Source organism: Protobothrops mucrosquamatus, unplaced genomic scaffold (genome assembly GCF_001527695.2).
Source record: "Protobothrops mucrosquamatus isolate PMUCROS unplaced genomic scaffold, P.Mucros_1.0 scaffold_287, whole genome shotgun sequence".
Taxonomy (NCBI): Eukaryota; Metazoa; Chordata; class Lepidosauria; order Squamata; family Viperidae; genus Protobothrops; species Protobothrops mucrosquamatus.
Genome location: NW_015386363.1, coordinates 128729 through 150153, shown reverse-complemented (window position 1 = coordinate 150153; position 21425 = coordinate 128729). Strand labels below are relative to the sequence as shown.

Sequence of the window (21425 nt, the reverse complement as noted above, 5' to 3'; positions counted from 1 at the left end):
TGTAGTATTAAAATTATTTCTTTTTTTTTCTGATTATAGTGCCCTGTTGATAGGGTCAGACTCAAGTGCAGTCCAAGACCCGGAAAAGTGAGTGTGATTTTATGTAAGACAATAAGATTTCAGTATTATCTGCTTTGTCATAAACATTTCTCAAAAGTGTGGAATATATGAGTGACGAGTACGGAAAGGACGTCTGTATTTTCCTTGATATAAGTAGCATAGTTGTCTGCTGTAACAATGGAATGCAGTAAAGAGGTTGATAATTTTGAGACAGTCTTCTTGTCATGGTTTCATTTTAAGACCTAGATAAGTTAGACCCATAAAATTCAAATCATCAAACCTAGCTTAATGATTAATTATGCCAAAAACATAGTATAATTGATATAAGAGGAATAGAAAATGAATGTACCAAACTTGCTTTAAACAATTGCATGTCATTGCAGATGCTTATTTGTGATTTTCATGGGAATACAAATAAACTACCAGTAGAAATTTATCGTGATGTGGTAGATGCTACCATCTGGGTATTTTCAAAAGAAGCATCAATCAGAGTTGTTAGAGGATGGTAAGAAAAATATATCTTATAGCAGGAATCACATTTGACTAATATCATGACAATGTTGATAATAGATATATGTGGAACTAAAAAAAAGACAACACACTATGCAAAATTTATTCACTGTAATTTTGGCCATATAATACTTATTAGTAATAATTTGCATTTTCCTTAGTTTGACTATTTTGTAAGAACTTTAAGAAGACTGAAACACAAGATAAGCAAGTAAATGTATACTTTTCAGAAATCTATATTTGTTGGTAATTAAAAGAATATATCCACTGCAAAAAAAAACAGAAAACAAAGAAAATATATTTTATTAGGAATAAGACTAGAGACATAACATCTCAATTAATAATCATACATAGATGTGGAAACATTATGGTTTAATGTTCAGGAAAAATAATTTAAAGTAATTTCCAGACAGTCTGTAATAATTGTGATATCAGAAAATAAATAATATTTATTGTTAGTTTTATATACCACCTTTATTTTATACAACTCAAGGCAGCATGTATAATGATCCTGCTTCCAGTTTTTTACAACAAATATGTGAGGTGAATTAGGAAGAAAGAATCACTGTTGTAAAGTCAAATGACAAGTATAAACAATCTTTATAATACTTTTCATAATAAGCAATTATGTAAGCTTTCTAAGCAATATTGGAAGTAGTCAAAGTATAGAAAATGTTTAAGTGACAAGCACTATATCATTTATTTCTATTGTATTATTTAGAATGAAATTTTTTTGTGTGATCATTGTTGCCAACCTATGTTATTCTAACATTAGAAAAACAATATATATTCCCCTGCCAGTTCTGAATGACAAGCTAAAGTATTTAAAAATGGTATGTTGGGGAAATTAAACATCCATATGAAACTAAAAGAAAAAAGATTGGCTTGCAATTTATTTTATATTGATTTTTAAAATCTTTAAAAATAGGGCATATATGTTTAACAAATGAAAATAATGTAGCTAAGTGGCAGATATTTCTTCTTGTAGCAGTGTGCAATAGAAATTTCTTGCTGGAAAAGCCATTGCTCATATTATACATCAGTGTGCATGTGTGCTCATTCTACACATGTGACAGGCTGCAAATAATTATCACTGTAAACATGGATCCTTATTAGTATTGGCGCTGTGCTTGCAATGTGAGTGGCATATTTATATTGATATATTCATTAATGTAGCTGGATTTTATATGAGAAACCAACATTTGAAGGTCAGAAATATGTTCTAGAAGAAGGAGAAAGGATGCTGACTGACATCTTGAATCTTCACAGAGAGAAAGCTCAAGAAAAATTCACAATTGGTTCCATCAGGCATATAATGAAGGTATAACAATTATAATGAATACTTTATTGTTATCAAAATCAGATGCTACTAGTGGTTACCAAATGGGTATCCTTATATATATATTTCCCTGTCACTCTACTTTATCTTTCCTCAATGTTTTATTTGTTTCTCTGCCTAGAGCATTATAGTTGAAATTATCAAAGATTCAGCTATTTTCCTTTTGGTTTTTGGTAACTCTTGTAATTACTTCTGTGTCCCAGATTTCTCTTTCCTATATCAAGCTTTAATCATCATATTTTATTTTGCTTATTATCATAATGACAATGGTAGAATGAGGTCAAAGGTTATAAACACCACTGTATTATCATTTGTTTAATGTTTGATAATTGAAAAATGTTAAACTAGAACATACTATGTACATGAGAGTTGACCACATATTGTGCTGCTTATGTGGTCAAATGGTATCAAATACAGCAAAATAGAGCCATAAAAATAGCAAAAATATTGTTGAAAAGGGGAAAGTGAGTAGCTAATGTTGAATTTTTTCTTTACTCGTAGATTTCATGTGAGAACAAATTGCAGGCATTTAAATTCAGCTCTCAATTTGCGTTTTTCCCTAGCTTTATTAACTCTAAACAATCAGCAAGCGGGCCTGGCCTAGGGAGGATTTTAAATCGGGTTTATTTTAGGAGTGATTTTTAAACAGCACAACTTTAAATATTTGGTTTTAATTGGTTTTACTTCGGTGGGGTAGCAAATGTATTTATGTTTTTTAATATGTTGTGAGCCGCCCTGAGTCCCGTTGGGAGAAGGGCGGGATATAAATCAAATTAAATAAATAAATAAAATAAAATAAATTTTTAAAGTTGTGAATTAAAGTATAACCATAAAATACTACCTTTGCTTTTTTTTAAATGCCAAATTTCTGAAAAAGATAAATTGGTTCTTAAAATATGAGGCAGCCTCTCAAAATTTCTACTAAAGAGAAACTTCAGATGACCATATCAACTTTAAATAAAATAAATTCACAATAATAACTGAAATGTAGTGCTAAAAGCAAGTTAAATTATTTAGCAATTTGGGGTTATCTTAACAGTAAACAGAACTAATGTTTCCTTTCTTACTTTTTGAGAGTAAGAAAACAAAACAAGTGATATATTTAATAACAATGGTGAAGTGGTTTCCAGTCTAGAAAAGTTATTGTCATAAAATAGTTCTTAAAATCTGTGAATACAATCCTATTTATGAATGCTTAGATGTGTACTTATGCAAAGGTACATCCTACTTCTAAGATACCTGTAATTAACCAGAGATATATTATATTCTAAATTCTTCAACTATTTTAAGAGGAAGTATGGAAATATTTCATTTTTGCAAGTTTTTAATGTTAATTTTATCAATATTAATAAAGAGAGAAATGTACTTTCAGACTTCCAAGGTTCTGTTAATGTAATCTTACAATAAAATAGGTTTAGCTCATTTAGCCAGTCTTCCTGTAAAACTGACAGGGGCAGAGAGGGCTAATGACCACATGTATATAATATTTCTTATCTGATTTGTTTTATTCTGGTTTAATTTGCTTCATAGGATTGTAGTATTCCTGAAATTGAACTTTGCTCACACAATAGTACAGGTCATTTTCCAATCTACATTCAGGCTGGCATAGCCAATTTAGATGAATTGGAAGTTGAAAATCCTATCATCTCTGTGAAAGCAGGAGTGTGAGTAAATATTTATTTAAATTTATATAAATAAAGGTTAACAATAGCTATTTGTTCATCATACAAAAAGTAAGCAAAATAATTGTTATCTTGAAATGCCTTCAAAGGAAAATTCTCATAAAATTTATCTTTATCAGAAGGTTATTATCCACAAGATACAGTTCTATTTATCAAATAACAGCTTTCATAGACTTTCTGAAGTTATCAAAATACTATAAAATGAAATGTTTTACTGAAATTAAGTTTTAATGTTAGGACTTTTATATCTAGTATATGCCTATGATACTTGTATGTATAACAAGTAATGTTGCCAGAAAAAGGTGAAATGTTTATTTCATTATTTTGAATCTGAAAATTTTCTGCTCTCTTTTGCAATTATCTCAAATTTTATGTCATCATTTCTAATTGTAACTCAATTGTACCCATGTTCCAGTACCTTTTAAAATAATAGATATTCTTCTAACACCGAATAGAGGAAATTATGCCATTTGGTGATCCTTCTTTTTAGATTCTTCTAATTAAAAAAAACAAAAATCAGAAGCTATCAGGCTATTATTTAAAGATTGTCCCATTAGAATTCCATAATTGTTCTTTGGAACTATCTTCACTTGCAAAGAAAAAGGCAAAAAGTAAAACCAGATGGTAGAAAACATTTGGAGAGGAAGAGAGCAACTAAGAGCAATTTTTTAATTTGCTTTTGGTAAATGGATGCTAGCAAAACCTACCATGATTGCCAAATTTTAAAACTTCCATACTTTTTAAATTCAAAATGTACCCATGCATTCAAAAATGTTGTCTATTTGTGTGATGTGACTATAATCTATGATAGCAAAATAAAGTACCATATTTTGAAAGACCATATGCTCCTTGAATAATGAGCGCTAATCCAAGATATATGAATAAAGTTGCACATTAATTACCATGTTAATAGATTAATTCTTCATTTTAATAGATGGCTTGCTTATTCAGATACTGATTACAAAGGAGAAAAAACAGTATTAGAAGAAAATCAAAGCCCATGTAAACTTTCAGCCACTGATGTAAAATCTCTTCGACCATTGAAAATGGTAAGGTGATATTAATGCCCATAATCAATTTAATTTGCTACAGTCCGTTCTGTCTTTTAGTAATTTTGAGTCTAGGTCTAAATATGCCCATTCTTGAAAATTCATATTTATTTTGTCATATTATTATGAGTTCAGAAATAAACAATTAACCTTTTGATGAAGGATCTCTGTCAAAATTAAACTTCCAGTGACTTGACAAAGGGAATTAGGTTTGACTTGGAAGATATTACTAAGTCAGAAATATCGAAGAAAAAATAAATAATTGTCATTATCAGCTTTAGTTATAGGATGCTATCTGCTAAATCAGGATTGTCATAGTGGCTTGATACTCTTATTATTATAGATCAGTCCATGTCTCTATAAATATTCCCAGGAGGTGCTCAGAAGTGATTTTGCTATAGTAGAAATCTATATCTGCAAAATTAATTTGGATTGGTACTAATATATTTCCTTATAACCTGTATGAATATATTTTGCCACTTTCAGTTTCCTCCCTCCCTAAAAATATCAAGAAAAGAGTATTGTGTCACTACAAATTTTGCATTCATGGTTCTTAAGAAGTACAATTTCCCTTAGTAAAATTGGTAATAAAATATAGACCTCCCTGGCTCCTAACCAGTTTAGCTCAGTTTATCTTGATTAGACTAGAAAATCTCAGGTACAATTTGACTAAATTGAAATTGTTATTGCAAACAAAACTGAAGCCAGACATGGTTGTTGGTTGCCTACTACTCGGGTAAAGATGTAGAGGACTACATTCTCAAAAGTTTCTCCCAACTATCCAAATTAATGGGTACAATAATTTGTTGCCTTGAAAACAAGTAGTTGTATGCTTATATAACAGTCATATCTGGAACTGCCTCAACCCTTATAAGTATTTAATATTTAGTATTTAGTAACTCTAAAGTTTCTTTTGGTGCTATGAATTAGAAACTAAAAAAAAATAATAATCCTAGGGATATCTGCCCTCTATTAGAGAACAAATTAATTTAGTCAGCCGTGATGCTGATGAAGCTTTTTCACTCATGAAATCAATCCAGTTTCCTAAAACACAATAAAAGTAAATAAAAGAAATGTAAAGAATGACTTATTGATTGATTGATTTATAAAGTATCTTAGAATCAATACATATTAACTTATACTATGTATTAATATGGAAGTATGTTTTCATATTTCTTATTTTATTTTGTACTTTAGGGTGGCCTAAAAGTGCAGATGCCTATGAATACTATGGTAAGCGCAGTATCCTTTTCGGGAGAGGAATTTATTTGGGTGAAAGAAAACAAATTGGTCTTCTTTACCACTAATTTTTTAAGATTTATTTTAGAAGTACTAATTGTAGTAGATATGTGTTGGCTAAACCAATCTTACTATTCTATCCATACTTTCCCTTTAAAACTCTCTTCAGACATTTAGGAAAATCAAAAATAAAGATTTGAGGGGGCAGCTCTGCAGAGGGAAGTATTCCAACAAAAATATTCTTGTTTGCCCTTCTTCCAATGGGAATGTCTCTTAAGAAACTCTGGTTGAAATCATAAGTATGGAATGCTCAGCTGAAGCTGCTGATCAGACAGGCTTTGCAGTGTCTTCCAATTGTATAATTCTTTCGCCTTTTATAATTAAACTTTTTTCAATCTACTAAATAAACAGAGAATAAGAAGTGTATTTTAAAAGACCAATTTTCCCATTTTCTGCAGATGATAATATATGAAAGACCACACTTTGGAGGATGGTGTAAAAAACTTTATGAAAATACTGATTGCATTCCAATACTTTTTGAAAATGCTGATACTTTCCAGGGAATTGGATCAATATGTGTCATTGGTGGAATGTAAGTATAATTTTGTTATTAACAGACTATTAAGAATATTAAAATATGTAAATACCTGTCCACTGGAAATTAAATCAGTAAAAAAGAACAGTATTTCAGTAAAACAGATAAAAGCCCACACCAGTCCACTCTAAGTGTCTTAACTTGCTAATCAGAAGCTTTTATAAATGTATTAGTTGATAGCTATCAGTGAAAAAGCTAAGTGCAAGTACCATCATTTAAAAAAAAAAAACCCAACTCTAATTCTTATCAAACAAATCTCAGGAGCTTCAGAATGTGGAAGAGGGGCTTCCCTAGAGAATTTTTAAAACTCGATATTTTGTATTGATAGTATGTTTATCTTATGTGAGCTGACAGTAGGAAAATAAAATATAGGCTGTGGCCAAAGTTAACTTCATGTCAGCTACAACTATAAATAAGTCTGCCATTCCTTAGTTTATTCTCCCTTAATTTATTCCTTTTCTGTGACGTGTAATGGGAGTAATTTACGTATGTCACTCCCAAGTCATAAAACTGCCTGAGCTGGGAATATGCCTTCATATTTGTCAAAACAGCAAAATATGGTTCCAAGATTTGCTATGTAAATGACACATCTTTATTAAAATATGCTTTAAAATGGTTTCTGGTTATGCATTCATATACAGAGAGAGAGAGACAGCCAGCTTAATAACCAAATATTATAAATTAACTCTATTTTGCATGCAGTTTTCCTTGATTATTTTCCTGCTCATTTGTTGGTGATGAATGTATCTCTCCATGACTGCATAGTCTGAGTCCATTCTAAAGCATCTTTTAATAAAGATATGTCATGTACATAGCAAACATTTGAACCATTCTTTGCTGTTTTGAAAAATTAATAGAAAATAGCTCAATCAATCATTTTTCCTCTGGTCATAAATCAACAAATAAGACAAGAAAATCACAATTAGGATAAAAAAAGAAAATAATAATTGTTCTAAAATATCAAAGAAGGATTAGAAGTACTACAACGTACTGTACAAACTGCAGAGTAATACTTAGCTTTGGACAAAGAAATAAAATCAGATTGATCTGATAGCAACAAGATAAAACAAGTCAGAATGACCACGATGTTCAGTGAAGAATGCAGGTAATTCCTGGCAAGCCTCTGTGTATAGGGGATAATACAAAATAATGTGTTCCATTTGAGGGTTCTTTGCTCTCTAAGGGCTGGCAAATCTATACACATGCTTTATTGCAACACACACCTTCCCCAACAATAGGTTATTGCTCTGGGTCAACTCTACATTTCTATGACTTTGCAAGGTGACTTTGCCACATAACTATATCTTTGATATTCAATCCTTTAATAATTATTCTTTTAGTACTCAGTTCAAACTAAAGTCTCAGAGTCTTTACGGTAATATATAACCATTGCCTTTTCCCAAATATTTCTGTACTTGTTGGGATGAGGTGGTTGCTCCTTTTCTAGTTGTTGCTGAGCTCCAGGAAAAATTTCAAACTCCAGGTAGGACTCCCGCCAGAATATGCTGATCACAATAGCTTGTAATCTTAGCAATTCAATGAAAATCCTCTTGCCTACTTGTAATACCGGTAGCTGCCAGTCTCCAGACCCTCATCTCCACTTCCTTATCTGCATGCCATCTGCTATCATTCCTATTAAACCTACCCCTCTTCTTACTCCGTCTTAGCATTCAAAAGACTAGGTGGGATGAGTCTGCCTCTGCATGTCCTTGAAAACACAAAGGTGTGGCACAATTATCCAGGCAGTTGGAATACCAGCTTGAATGCCTCTGAGTACAGCTCTGGTGGAATGGACAGTTGCCTGACAGAAGATGTTTGCATGACTACAGCTACTATTGAAAAGAGCAGACAACAGTTTCACTGTTCACCACTTCCTCACACTCTATTAGTCCAACTATTCTTCCATCACATGGACAATCTCTGTAAAAAGGGATCTTAAATAACTCCCTTCAGTAACATCTGTTGAATATAGCCAAGGTTAAACCCCTGTAAATCTTGGAATTATTATGTAGCTAAGATGTCTGTCTGGCTGGAGAAAATGTGAAGAGTGACTCCAGAACATTTTTCTAGGTACAACTGATAAATTTGCTTGAACTCTAAATGAAGACCCATTGTTTGAGATCAGATAGTGTGCAATCATAGCCTATCAAGGTTATGTCCAGCCATGAAAAGCCATGCAGTCTGACATGTATTGCTTGGCACCAGGAAGATTGAAAGTTATCAGTCATAATTAAAGGGGCTAAACTGGCTGAAAAAAAGGAATGCTTAAGCCTATAGGAGAAAATGAAAATCCTAGCAGAAGTTTCTATTTTAAATAGTCCAGATTTACAGCAATGCACCATATTCAGAACATAGTGAGGTGCTTGAAGAATAGATCTCAAAAATTTGGATTGAACTCTTTTCAAGAGAAAGCACACTTCTGGGGAGCCAAATGGCAAACTGATATTTCTCTAAAAGAGACAAATGTATTGTGGTCAAGAAAGCATCCAGTTGCAGAAATCAGGCAGCTAATCTCTCTGGAGTTAAAGACAGATTGTCATATTACTCACATGTATTCCATACAGCTGCATATTTGTGAGGGGATGGCAATCAGCTGAGAATTGTGGGATTCGATTGTGCATATAGCCAATAATGCCACTTATATGGACTCTTAAGTTTGACTGCTTCACCTCTTAACCATTTTGGATTCCTTTTTTATTCTTTGATTATAAAGACTAAAACCTTCAGACTGGAAAATTTTATTGAAATCACTGGGTGAGCCTCATAAGATTTTATTTTTGGGAATATACAGCAAGAGGATGATTATTGTTTTGGAAAGTTTCACACAGATTTGGTGCCCAGATGGATTTGATTTAAGATTTTGATGTTGATGGAAAAAACCCTATAAAAAACCCCTGTTTACACCCTATAATGATGAAAAGATTTGAAGATTAGACATTAGTGGGCACCAGATGACTGTTTTTTTAAAAAAACATTTGACTCATAGCAACTGGAGGTTTTTGAATTATTTAACTCTTTATTACCATCAACTGGTGTAACTACAGCGGATCAAGTTTCATTGAATACAACTACAGGTAGAATTTAAAATCACAGTTTACAAGAAGGAGATGGAAATAATGGATTTACAAATGAAAGATGATGACTTAAAATGTGAAAAAGGAATACAAATAATAAACCATATCAGTGATTTGGATTATTTCCTTATAGTAACATTACAGGTATTCTTCGATTTATGACCACAATTGATCCCAGAATTTATGTTGCTAAGTGAGAAATTTCTTAAGTGATTTTTGTCCCATTTTATAATTTTTCTTGCCACATTTGTTAAGTTAATCATTGCAGTTGTTGAATTAGTAACACAGTTGTAAAGTGAATCTGGCTTCCCCATTGACCTTGCTTGTCAGAAGTTCTCAAAAGATGGTCATGTGACCCCGGGACACTGCAACCATCATATATATGAACCAGTTGTCAAACATTTGAATGTAAATCACATGATCATGGGAATGCTGCAATGGTCATAAGTGTGAAAAATGGTCATAAGTAACTATTTTCAGTGCTGTTGTAACTTTGAATGGTCACTAAATGAACTGTTTAAGTCAAGGACTACCTGTACAAGAGGTGTTTGATGGAATTGCTACGTTGGAAGTATAAGGAGGGCTTAAAAAGATGAAGAAAAAACTTCGAGAAAGAGCATAAGCAAGCAGATGCTAGAAGTTTCTTATAGGATTTTAAAGACATTATGCAGAAAGAAAAAAGAATACAAAATTAATCTATTGGATCAAGGTTAAAATTAGAAGCTGTTATTTGGGGCAATATTTAATGGCTTCTTGATTAAGACTGGATGACACTGAATATTTTTGGTGATGTTTATTTTTGAATGAGACTGAATTTTTATTATTTGAAGAAAAGGGAGATTTATTTAAAGAAAAAGGATGGATTCAGATTGGATATAGTAGATAAAATTTATAATACTTTTGTTGTCATTCTGATAAGCCTTATTGGACTTTTCTGCTTAATAGGGAATGATGAGGTTTTAGAAATGGGTTTGTAGAAACTAGGGGAAGATATAGAATTAAGATATGTTTGGTTTTATTTTAAGATATAGTAATACGTTCTTAATGTTAATGTTGCTGGGGATTTTTTTTCTTTTTGTATTTTTCTTTTTTATTTTTCTTTGCTTTTTTACTTTTTTATTTTCTTCAATGTAGAAAAAAAAATCTTTATTTTGTAGTTGTATAAATTTTACTTATATAATATAATCCTTAATAAAATTATTGGAAAAAACTTTTTCAAGAATAAAGAATGACCTCTAGGGGCCCAACTCTATGTATTAATATCCTTTATATACTCTATGTATTAATATTTACTTTATACATTCAAAAAAATAAATTTTGATTATTATAAGAGTAAAATTTAATTATTTATAGAAAGGCATTAATTACTTGTTCCAGAGAAGATTAAATATATAGTATTCACAAGTCATTGAAGAGAATTCAGCACATTCAATGTCTTCTAGAATCAGAATCCAAATATATGTACTGTAAAACCAAATATCGGAAGCTTAATTGTTCTCAGTCCAATAAACTATAAGCAGTGGTAGGTCCTAAATTAGATATGTAACAGACAATATTATATTTTAGAGAATTTCCCCTGAATCCCACAAATGGAAGCATACAGGTACTCTGTTCCCAAGGAAAATTGAAATTCAAAATTCAAATAATTCAGCAAATTCTTTCCTTGCTATTTAACCTGAAGGGGAGTTGTTTTTGCTCAAAATGTGAGCCAACTGCTCCAGCCCCAGACTTACTTTGTCAAAAGTAGAATTGATTTGTCAACAGATAAATGGTCTAACTACATGTATAATAATATTGCAGTGAAATTCTAATAGAATATACTGCAGTGGATTATTCTGAATTGCTTGGATTAAGGATAGGGCAAAGGTTATAGAGAATCATGTGTTTTGCCTCCTATAACTGAAGCTACTAAATTTATGCATTAGAGGAGAAGTGCCAAATGATATGCTTTAATACTTATCAATACATTTGTAATATTCATTCATTCTCTAACTTTGTCAAATTTGTGTTATCAACATTGTAGATGGGTTGCTTATGACAAGGAACAATATAAAGGCCGGCAGTACTTGCTAGAGGAGGGAGAATATGAACACTGGCAATCATGGGGTGGAGTCAGCAGTGTTTTGCTCTCTGTAAGATTTTTGCAAGCTGTAAGTATTTAATTTATTCTTTAAGCCAATATTCTTTCAACATTTTATTTCTCCATTTAATTGGAATTGAACATGTATTAGTAAATTAAGAGCTGTTATTGTCTGTTCAATTTCATGTATGATATGTCATACGCTAAATAAATAAATGTCAATTCAATAAGACTGAGGAAGTGAAAAAATACTTTAAAGGGTTAGTATTGAATTTGCAAAGCACATCTTCTTTCTCTGTTTTTACTCATTTTTATTGTATCCAAGGTAATATTTTTTACATACATCTGATAAATGTTTATGGAACCTTGAAGACCATACTGTTTAACCTGTAAAGCATCCATTAAAAGAATTCACATAATAAAGAAAGAGAAAATAGTCTTGTCAGGAGTTTTTGCATATTGCTGTTTTTATTGTTAGAGTGTAGTGGTTAAACCATCAGGATAGAAGACATCAAGTTCTAGTCCACCTCAGGCATGAAAACAGATTTGGTGACTTTGGACCAATCACACTTTCTCAGCCTGTGACATCAGGCTCAGGCAACAAGCCAATCAATCAATTCCTGGTGCAACCAATGGATCGACACTTGATTGATCCGAATAAAGCCAAATCTGCACTTGCGGAAAAAGCTAGGTAGGGGGGAAAATGTTATATATTATGTTCCTTATTGCTTGCTTGCTTGCTTTGTTGGCACCTTATTTTAAACACACTTTAGGAACCAAATTTCAGTTCCAGTGTACATTCCTAACCAGTACCCCACCACCAATCCATTACTCTTTACTGCTGAATATCCAAATAAACCTTCACAATTATCCATCTACTGCAGATAGTGTTTCTCCCAGAGATTAACCTCAGTCTGTTCCTTTAAGAATCCAAAAATTCAACTGTAGCAGCTGCATTTAAAAGATATTTTTATCTTGAAGCAAAATGAGTCCCAATTCTAGAATTTAAAAATGTTGGTGTATCTCTGCAGTGAAGTACTTATTTATGATATTTTAAAAAATGTAACCAGTACTGACAAGTGATTGAGTTAGTACTAAATGAACTTATATTCTAAGCTTCTGGTCCAAGGAAGATGATGTGCAAAAAGATAGTTAAGCCACATTGTATATATTGATAACATGATATGTAAAACAGGGCATATGAATGAGTCGTGCTCCAATTTACACATATTGCAGTAATGCACACATTCAGGTACAAACTTCAATCTGCTGTTTAGATATATACTGTGTCCAGATGGTATGAATGTGCATTCAGTTACACATTAGGCTTATGTAAAAGTGTAAATGTGTGCATATTTCTAGTTTTTTTTTATTAGATTGCAGACATGGAAAGTCACATAGCATTTAACTATAGAGTAGAAATGCATGCAGAAATTAAAGTTGTTTCTTAATAAATGAATTTTTGAATATCCTGGTTACAGAATCAGCAGAAAATTCAGGAAAAATATAGTTTAATGCATGATACATTCCTTAGCAAAATTAGTTATTTGTGCTATATATACTTTTTTGGGAGACACTCTGATTTTTCTTACAAAGCATAAAGAATTCGCACTCTAAACTTAACCTACTAAGGATTTCTCAAATACCTGAACTAAGTCCCTGTAAATGCAGAGTTATAAATGCAGTTTTTTGTAATAATAAAATGTTGCAATCACAATATTATACTCATTTGTGCATAAATCAACTTATGCACATAAAGATACTTGCACATCTTTAAATAAATCACTTAAAATGTAATATTTATATTTAAAATTCCATATAAAAGTTCTGGTTTCTGGATTCCAATAAAGGAAATAAATACCAAATCAGTCAAAATTTTACTTACTGTTCAGTTATTTATTGAGGAAAATAATCCAGAACTATATATTTGAGTGTGGCAAAAGTATGCGAACCTTTGCTTTCAGTAACTGATATACACACCATGGGAAGCAATGACTAAAACTAAACATTTCCAAAAACTGTTGATCGGTCCTGCACATTAGGTTGGAAGAATTTTAATTCATTTCTCAATATCCCTGAATTTACCAGCTTCAACACAGGGATATTAGTGGGCTTCCTTACATGAAGTCCCTACCAGTCAGGACTTTGACTTAGCCATTCTAAAACATTATCTTTCTTCTACTTAAACCTTTTTTAGTTGAATAAATTGTGTATTTTGGGTCTTACTGTCTACATTCTCTTGAGCTTCACTTCACACATACTCTGGCATTTTCCTATAACATTTTCTGGTACAATTCAGAATTCCTAGTTTCATCAATGAAAGCAAACCATCCTGGTTTGGAAGCAACAAAGCAGGCCCAAATCATACTTTCCAAAGTCCAAATTCTTTGGAAATAGTTTCATAACATAAGACACTTCCACATACTTGTGAATATCAGACTTTGATTGTGAAGACCCAGAATTCTGTTCTTTAAGGCAAAATACTCCCATACTCACAGCAAATAATCATCTTATTGATTGAAACATCTGATTCTAATGTCTCCTTCAAATGAACTAATAATCCTAGAAGTTCACAACTTTGGCCATGCACAAATAAGTATCTTTGAATCATTTCCCTTAATATATAAATGAACAAGATATAATGTTTTTATCTCATTTGTTTATTTGGATTCCCTTTATCTAGTTTTAGGAGTTGTGTAAAGAATAGATCATGTTTTAGATCATATTTATACATATTGAAAATTCAAATGGGTTGACAAACATTTAAGCACCACTCTATTCAACATTTTAAGGAAAGTGGGGGAATATTACAGAGTATTTTATTTAAATTCTATGACAAAAGAAAACAGATTAAAAATGTACTGGATGTAGAAAAGCAGCACTATTAAATTTTCACTATTCAGCTATAAATAATTGTAGCCATTTGTTTATTATAACTTTCTCAGGATAGACAAATTTATATTAACTTTGGATGGGTCTAAACATTGTAATAATGAATTAAATTATATGCATATTGAATTGATGTATGCCAGTATTTTGGCTAGAGCAAATCAAATAATTTGAGGAAAATATCTCTATATTTATTAGCTGAAGAATTTTGTGGATGCACTACATAACCCATGATCTTCTGGGTCATCCTTTCAGCGGTATTTACTTACCTAAACAGATAAACAGAATGGCTATGGGTGGGCAAAAAAACCAGTGGGAGCAGGAGTGACTTCCAGCTTCCTGCCAGCTTCCCCATTGCTTTTGCTTGTGGGAAACATGCAGGGAGTATTGGAAAACAGTCATGTGACTGCAGCTGACCGCAGCAACAGCCACAAATTTGTGAATCCAACTGGCCTGAAGATCCTTGAAATTTCAATTCCCCAGGAATAATGGGTCCTGGATTTTGTAGCATTCTTTAAGTTAGCAGATATGAAGTACATTGATTCCAAAATAGTTGTACTATTAGGCACTGTTCAGGCTAACTGAAGATTACAAATAGAAGGATAGTTTTAGTAGTAACAGATGTTCCTAATTTAATTTTTAATTTGCAGGATTTTATGGAATCTGAAGTAACACTTTTCGAAACTGAGGAGGAAAATGAAAAAGTATTGGATGTTATAAATCAAGAAATTCCTGATTTAGAATGTGCAGGGTTTGGCCTAATGACAAGATCAGTTAATGTGAAAAGTGGAGTGTAAGTTGAATTTCAAATCTTTGTGTGGCATAAATTGCCTGATTTTCCTGTGTTATTGTTTCTTTTCGGTCTTAACTCCATAAATAAATTAAATAAAAAAGTATAAGTAATTAAAAGTAAAGTTGCCCTTGGGTTAAGCTTGACTTCTAATGACCATATACAGGTAGTCCTCAAGTTACGAATGTAATGGAGCCTGCTCATTCCACTTGTAACTCGAAAACTTGTGGGAATGAATCTCGTACCTCGAACGAGATCACTCTTGCTCATTAAGACGCATGAGGCTTGTTAAGTGAACATGAGGTATCTCAGGGTGGGAAAAGGCATGAAGGGCCTAGTGATGGAACAGGCCCCCAAGGCCTCCCCAACCCACTAAGATACCTCATGCTTCCCCCTCCCTTCCTGCCATGCCAAACTCACCTTGAAAAGATCTGTCTCCTCTCTGCCATGGTTCCTGCTGCCTCCCGGATCTGATGCCAGGGGATGCTTCCATGGCCCTCCGGTGTTCCGATCTGGGCACTGGAGGCCTTCTCTGGGTGCCAGAGAACCGTGGAAGTGTCCCCTGGCCTTAGATCTAGGCGGCAGCAGCCCGGAGAAGGCCTCCAGTACCCGGATCGGGCCGCCGGAGGGCCACAGATGCGTCCCCTGGCTTCAGATGCAGGTGGCAGTGCCATGAAGAAGGCCTCGTGCCCAGATCGGGCCACTGGAGGGCTGCAGAAACATCCCCTGGCCTCAGATCCGGCCAGCAGCGACCTTGAAAAGGTCACCACCACTTCGATCCAGCCTCCGGAGGCACATGGAAGCATCCCCCGGCCTCAGATCCGGGTGGCAGTGGCCTAGAAAAGGCCTCTGACGTCCCGATCCAGCCTCTGGAGGCACATGGAAGTGTCCCCCAGCTTCGGTTCTGTGCTCTGTTTCAGAGAACAGAGCCCTAAAATACCACGAGATCACACAAGATCAGTACCGTGAGATCTCGCCCCACTGATCTCGCATGATCTTGTGTTATTTTAGGCCTCCATTCTCTGCAAATGCACTGAAGGCCTGGAGCAGCCAAGAAAGTGAAGGACCTCTATCTTCGCAGGGTAGTATTGAAAGCCTGGTTCCTCGGGAGACCCGGGGCAGGTGTGGGGAGGGAGGAATAACCAGGGTGAATGTTGCAGAGCGTCTGCAGTCGCTTGTAAGGGTGAACGACTGCCGTGGTGCTGCAATATTTGTAATTTTGGGACTTTCTCGTAAGCACTAGGGGGTGCTTATCGCGTAGCTTGGAACAAGCATTAAGTGAACACTCGTAACTCGGGGATTACCTGTAGATACAACTATGCAGTGGTTTGCTATAATCCTCTGCAGGAATATTTTTCAACTCCCCATTCTAACTTTCAACTTCCCATTCTAATCTAAATTAATTACTTAGGATGTCGGGTGGGGAATGTCTCCCATACAGGTATTGCACAGGTCCATCCCTGCTTAACTTAGACAAGACTGACTGGGCTTAGCTAGGGTCACAGAATAATCAAGTCATAAAAACATAAATCACATACACATGCATATGCATAGCATATATAGATTCTAATATGCTAATATATAGATTCTAATATTAAAAAGATGAACTTGAGTACATGGTTTAGTCTTAAACGTATAAACAACAGAATATTTTTTCTCCCTTTTTATCAGAAAAACAGCTTAGATTTACTAAAACATTTAGCCATGATATAAAATATTACATACTTCATAAATGACATTGAAATGTTTGTCAAACAATTAACCCATTATTCTGAAATGTAACACTTGGAAACTAAAAATTCAGTATTATAGTTTGATACGGGTTCCTGGTTCTGTTTTAACTTTTTATGCTTATAACTTCATTGAATCTGGAAACACTTTATATATCATAGAAACACCATGTATGGTATATGTTATATTTCAGTAATTGCTTCTCAAGTGTAGTTTGGCTACTGGTAACTACATGGACATGTTATGTTGTTTTCTTGGCAACACTACACTAAGCAATTTATTTGCAATTGCCATTTCTGGCTTGCATTTTCCAACCTAAAGCTCTGGGAATTCACATTACATTATACCTAGAGAACCAGAATTGGGATGGATCAGCCATTCCTTTTTCAAGATGAAATAAGAGTATAGCAAGAAACTTTTAGAGCAACCTGGTCAAAAGAGATGCATAAGGAGGGCTGGACTAGAAGACCTCCAAGGTCCCTTCCAGATTCTATTCTATTCTATTCTATTCTATTCTATTCTATTCTATTCTATTCTATTCTTCTATTTTACTTAATACCTTTTAAAAAAAAAACCATGAAAGTTGAACAGATGAAAAATTCAGAGTTCTTTTATGGTGTTTTATGGATTATTAATATATATTTGATTTGTGTTAAAAATGTCTGTTGTATGTTATATCTAGGTGGGTTGCTTATCAACAGAAGTATTTCTGTGGAGAACAATATATATTGGAGAAAGGAAGATATAAGTGTTTTTTGGACTGGGGTGGCACTAGTGAAACTATTATGTCAATTCGCCCCATTAAATTGGTAAGCCATGCGATAAACTGGAAGTTATTTTTAGTAATATTTATAAATACATAAAATAAATATTTTATAACAATCAATACCTAAAGAGGTAAAACAGTCCTATACAAACTGTTTGTATCATGCATGAAATTATTGTTTCCTATTCTTTTAAATACATTTACAATATATTCTGTAAATCTGTTAGGATTTTTATTATTGCTTCCTAGCATCATCAAAATAAATACACACAATTAATTAGCCACTATAAAAACATTTCTGAGAAGAAAAAGAAAAAACAATGCTGTAACAAATTTCATACAAAAAGTTTTATTTGAAATAGAACACAACATATAAAATTATAACCAAGGATATACTGTATGTATATATTTTGTTAAAAGAAAGCTATTTGAATAGGAAATTGAAATACAGTCAATTAATCAACTTATAAAAGGCATAGTCATTTTGTCATTTATCCTAGGTACAATACCTATATTTCAAAGACCTTCCAGGTCATTTTTAAAATCTATGAAAACTTCAGTTATTCCTCAGTACTTAGAGAACTTCCACAAAACGTAGCTCACCTTCAAACTAGATGTTCTTGAATTATTCTCTCTGTGTGTTTTGGATTTTTCTTTAATAACATATATATTCTTTTTACAGGAACCATTGGGAGATCATCAACCCATACACTGGGTAAGTTTTTGTAATAAGGTATTCTTCATTGTGGTGAAGGAAAAACACCAACCCGTGAGTATAAGCCGTAGCAGAATCAGAGTGTGCTGAAAGCCCTGAAGGTAAGGAAGGGAATAGGGACTAGTCAAGTAAGGAATTGCTTATAGGCTGACAGCTGAAAGACTTTCTTAGACTGTTGGTACAAGAGCCTCAAACTGCTTCTATTAATTTAGTTTACTTCTTTGGTTAAATGTTGTATTTTGAATGTTATTTTCAAAAGTCTTGGCTTGGACTGCTGAGAAGAGTGAAGTAAGTTCCATTGTATACATTCTGTAAGCCACAACATAACAGTAAGAAGCTCAGGATGATGAAGAACAATGGTGGAAACAAACATGCAAGGCATCAGAAAGAAAGACAAGAGCCTATTAGGAGCAAAGGCTTCAGTAGCGTGTATCAGCTATCACAAACATGTTTTTTTTCTTCAAAAGGCAACTGGACTGTATTTTCCTTGAGGAAGAAGAAAATGTTTCGCTTCTCATCCAAGAAGCTTCATCAGTTCTGGCAGGGAGACGGAGGGATAGGTACTGACAGTTGAGACTGGATAGTGGGGAGATGGAAGAATAGGTTTTGATAGAATGGTAGGGGAGGATGGAAGGATTATATATATTTTTGTAGTCATCTCACTGAAAGCTGTTGAGGCCACTTGGGGGGGGTTATCTGTGCCCATGGGGTCCAAAATAATCCTCTCTATCCAAAATGTGGACCTTGTGTAGCCAAAATGTGGACTCTATCCAAAATGAGGACTATTGGTTTGAAAGACGGGTAAAAGAGTCCATATATGTTAGAATTGAACACCCCTCCCTCAACAGAGGGGGAGAAATAAGGCACCACCTATCTTTGATTTACAACGCAGCCTTTGCAACAGTTCCAAGAAGATTTCATAACCAATTGCACCCTGAGGGCACAAATAAACTCCCAAGTTGCCTCAACAGCTCTCAAGAGAGTGCTAACAATCAGATGAATGCAAAGAAATATAATCCTTCCATCCCTCCCCCCTCCCCACCATCCTATTAGAAGCTATCCTTCTATCCTCCCAACATGGAGTCTCAACTGTCAGTGCCTATCCTTCCATCCCCCTCCATCAGAACTGATGAAGCTTCTTGGATGAGAAGTGAAATGTTTTCTTCTTCTTCTTCAAGAAAAAAAAGTCTAGTTTCCTTTGGAGAAAACTATGACCTGGATGACTGAGAATCTCCACAGACATTTGTCAGATATTTTGGAGCTCTGCAATACAGAACTTTCTTTTTTCACAGCCTCACATTAAAAATAAAGCTGGCAAAATGAGGATATAGGTGCCCAGAAGAATGGGTGATTTGGTTGCCTCCATACCTGACTGGGAAGGCCTTGAAAGTTCTTAGCAGTGTTCTACCCTAGATGAATGCTGACCATAAATTAATATGGGCTGCAATACAACAACCATTGAACATCCATGCTGGAGCCTATCAACAACTGTTTCAAGGATAATATAGGTTCAAATGAGAGGAAGTTCATCTTGAACTGTATCAGACAGCTTGCTGTCTCTGGAAATACAGACTTTTCAAGATGCATTTGAATATATAGTCTTAGAACAATTTGTTACTACCATGCTTGAAGCATGGATTGTAGAACATAAACTGGACAGCTATAACCTTTTTGTTAAATGAATTTATGTAGGTTTATCTCTAGGCCCTATCAAGCCAAGACTATGATTTAAAGCCATTTGAAAATTGTAGGATCTGAGTTTCATTATATACCTGAAATCTAGAGTCTTGGCATATCTAACATATTTGTCATACTTTTGTGGTACAACATGTTGCTATATTCTGCTGTTATTTTTTCCTAACCACAAGTTATTAATATTGGAAAGTGGTATGCAAAAAATTCAGTGCTGAAATGTTTCAAGTTTCAAACACCCCGTTTCAAGTTCAAAACAGTTTGAACAAATAGGTTTGTTGCAATTTTAATCATACAGAAGGGTTTCAAACTCAGAATGGAACTGCTTCAAACTCAGGATGTTTTCAGTATGATTAGAATAGACTGGACATTTCTCATGAGGTTTGAACAATCCATTTCACATGCAAAATATTTCAAATATTAAAATTTTGTTCATTATAATTTTGGAGGTTTCCTCTCTAAAAACAACTTTTTAAAATGTTGTTTTATTAATAATTTTCTCTTTTCAATTATAGAGTTTCTTCCCCACTGGGTGGAAGAACATTTAAAATATTCAAGGTTATTAGTCCATGGATGCATTCTAAGAATTTTTGAAAAGAAACCATCCTTGAATTTTTTTAGTTTCTTTTATGTAGGAATTGTCTTTTCTGGATGGGAATTTAGAATAAATTCCACTACCTTCTAAATTTGTGAGAGGATGAGATAGTTGAAAAATACTTATTTGATTGATATTCTTGTCACTATGGCTCAAGATGAGAATTTTCATCTGTCAAATATCAGAAGTGATGTATTACCAACTTCATTAGAACTTGACTTGAACATGTCTACTATATTTTAATTATAGCAATTACTGTTTCATAAGAATGACAAAAGCAGCATTGTGGTGTTTTGCTACAAGCCACATCTCAGTTGCAAGTGTGTGCAAACTTTACACCAGATCATTTTGCACCCCACCCCGGCCACCCATGCCTTCCTCTGTGGTTGCTGCTAAGTTTATTGAATTATTTCCTATTTTCTAATAGTAATGAAAGTCTTGCACATTCTATCAGTTTTTAGGCTAGATCTTTATGTTGCTGACAAATAATTTCCTGGAAAGCAATAATATGTTTTGAGTTATATGTGGAATACCTTAACCTTAGTTAGCAATGATTTCTGCATCTTAGTAATTACATAGTAACATGCAGGCTATTACGTCAATGTGTGTGTGCTTGTAA

The 21425-nt window shown here is 33.6% G+C and overlaps 1 protein-coding gene across 1 annotated transcript in view; it reads left to right on the top strand.

Annotated features, from left to right (window-relative positions):
- CRYBG3 (crystallin beta-gamma domain containing 3) overlaps positions 1–21425 on the top strand; it is a 66207-nt gene that overhangs the window by 22800 nt on the left and 21982 nt on the right. Inside the window, exons 5-15 of the mRNA XM_015831913.1 lie at positions 40–87; positions 444–565; positions 1747–1891; positions 3440–3573; positions 4526–4640; positions 5838–5873; positions 6338–6471; positions 11572–11698; positions 15168–15310; positions 17721–17847; positions 18487–18519. Of these exons, the coding sequence (XP_015687399.1) occupies positions 40–87; positions 444–565; positions 1747–1891; positions 3440–3573; positions 4526–4640; positions 5838–5873; positions 6338–6471; positions 11572–11698; positions 15168–15310; positions 17721–17847; positions 18487–18519 (1164 nt within the window). The remainder of the gene's footprint in view (positions 1–39; positions 88–443; positions 566–1746; positions 1892–3439; positions 3574–4525; positions 4641–5837; positions 5874–6337; positions 6472–11571; positions 11699–15167; positions 15311–17720; positions 17848–18486; positions 18520–21425) is intronic.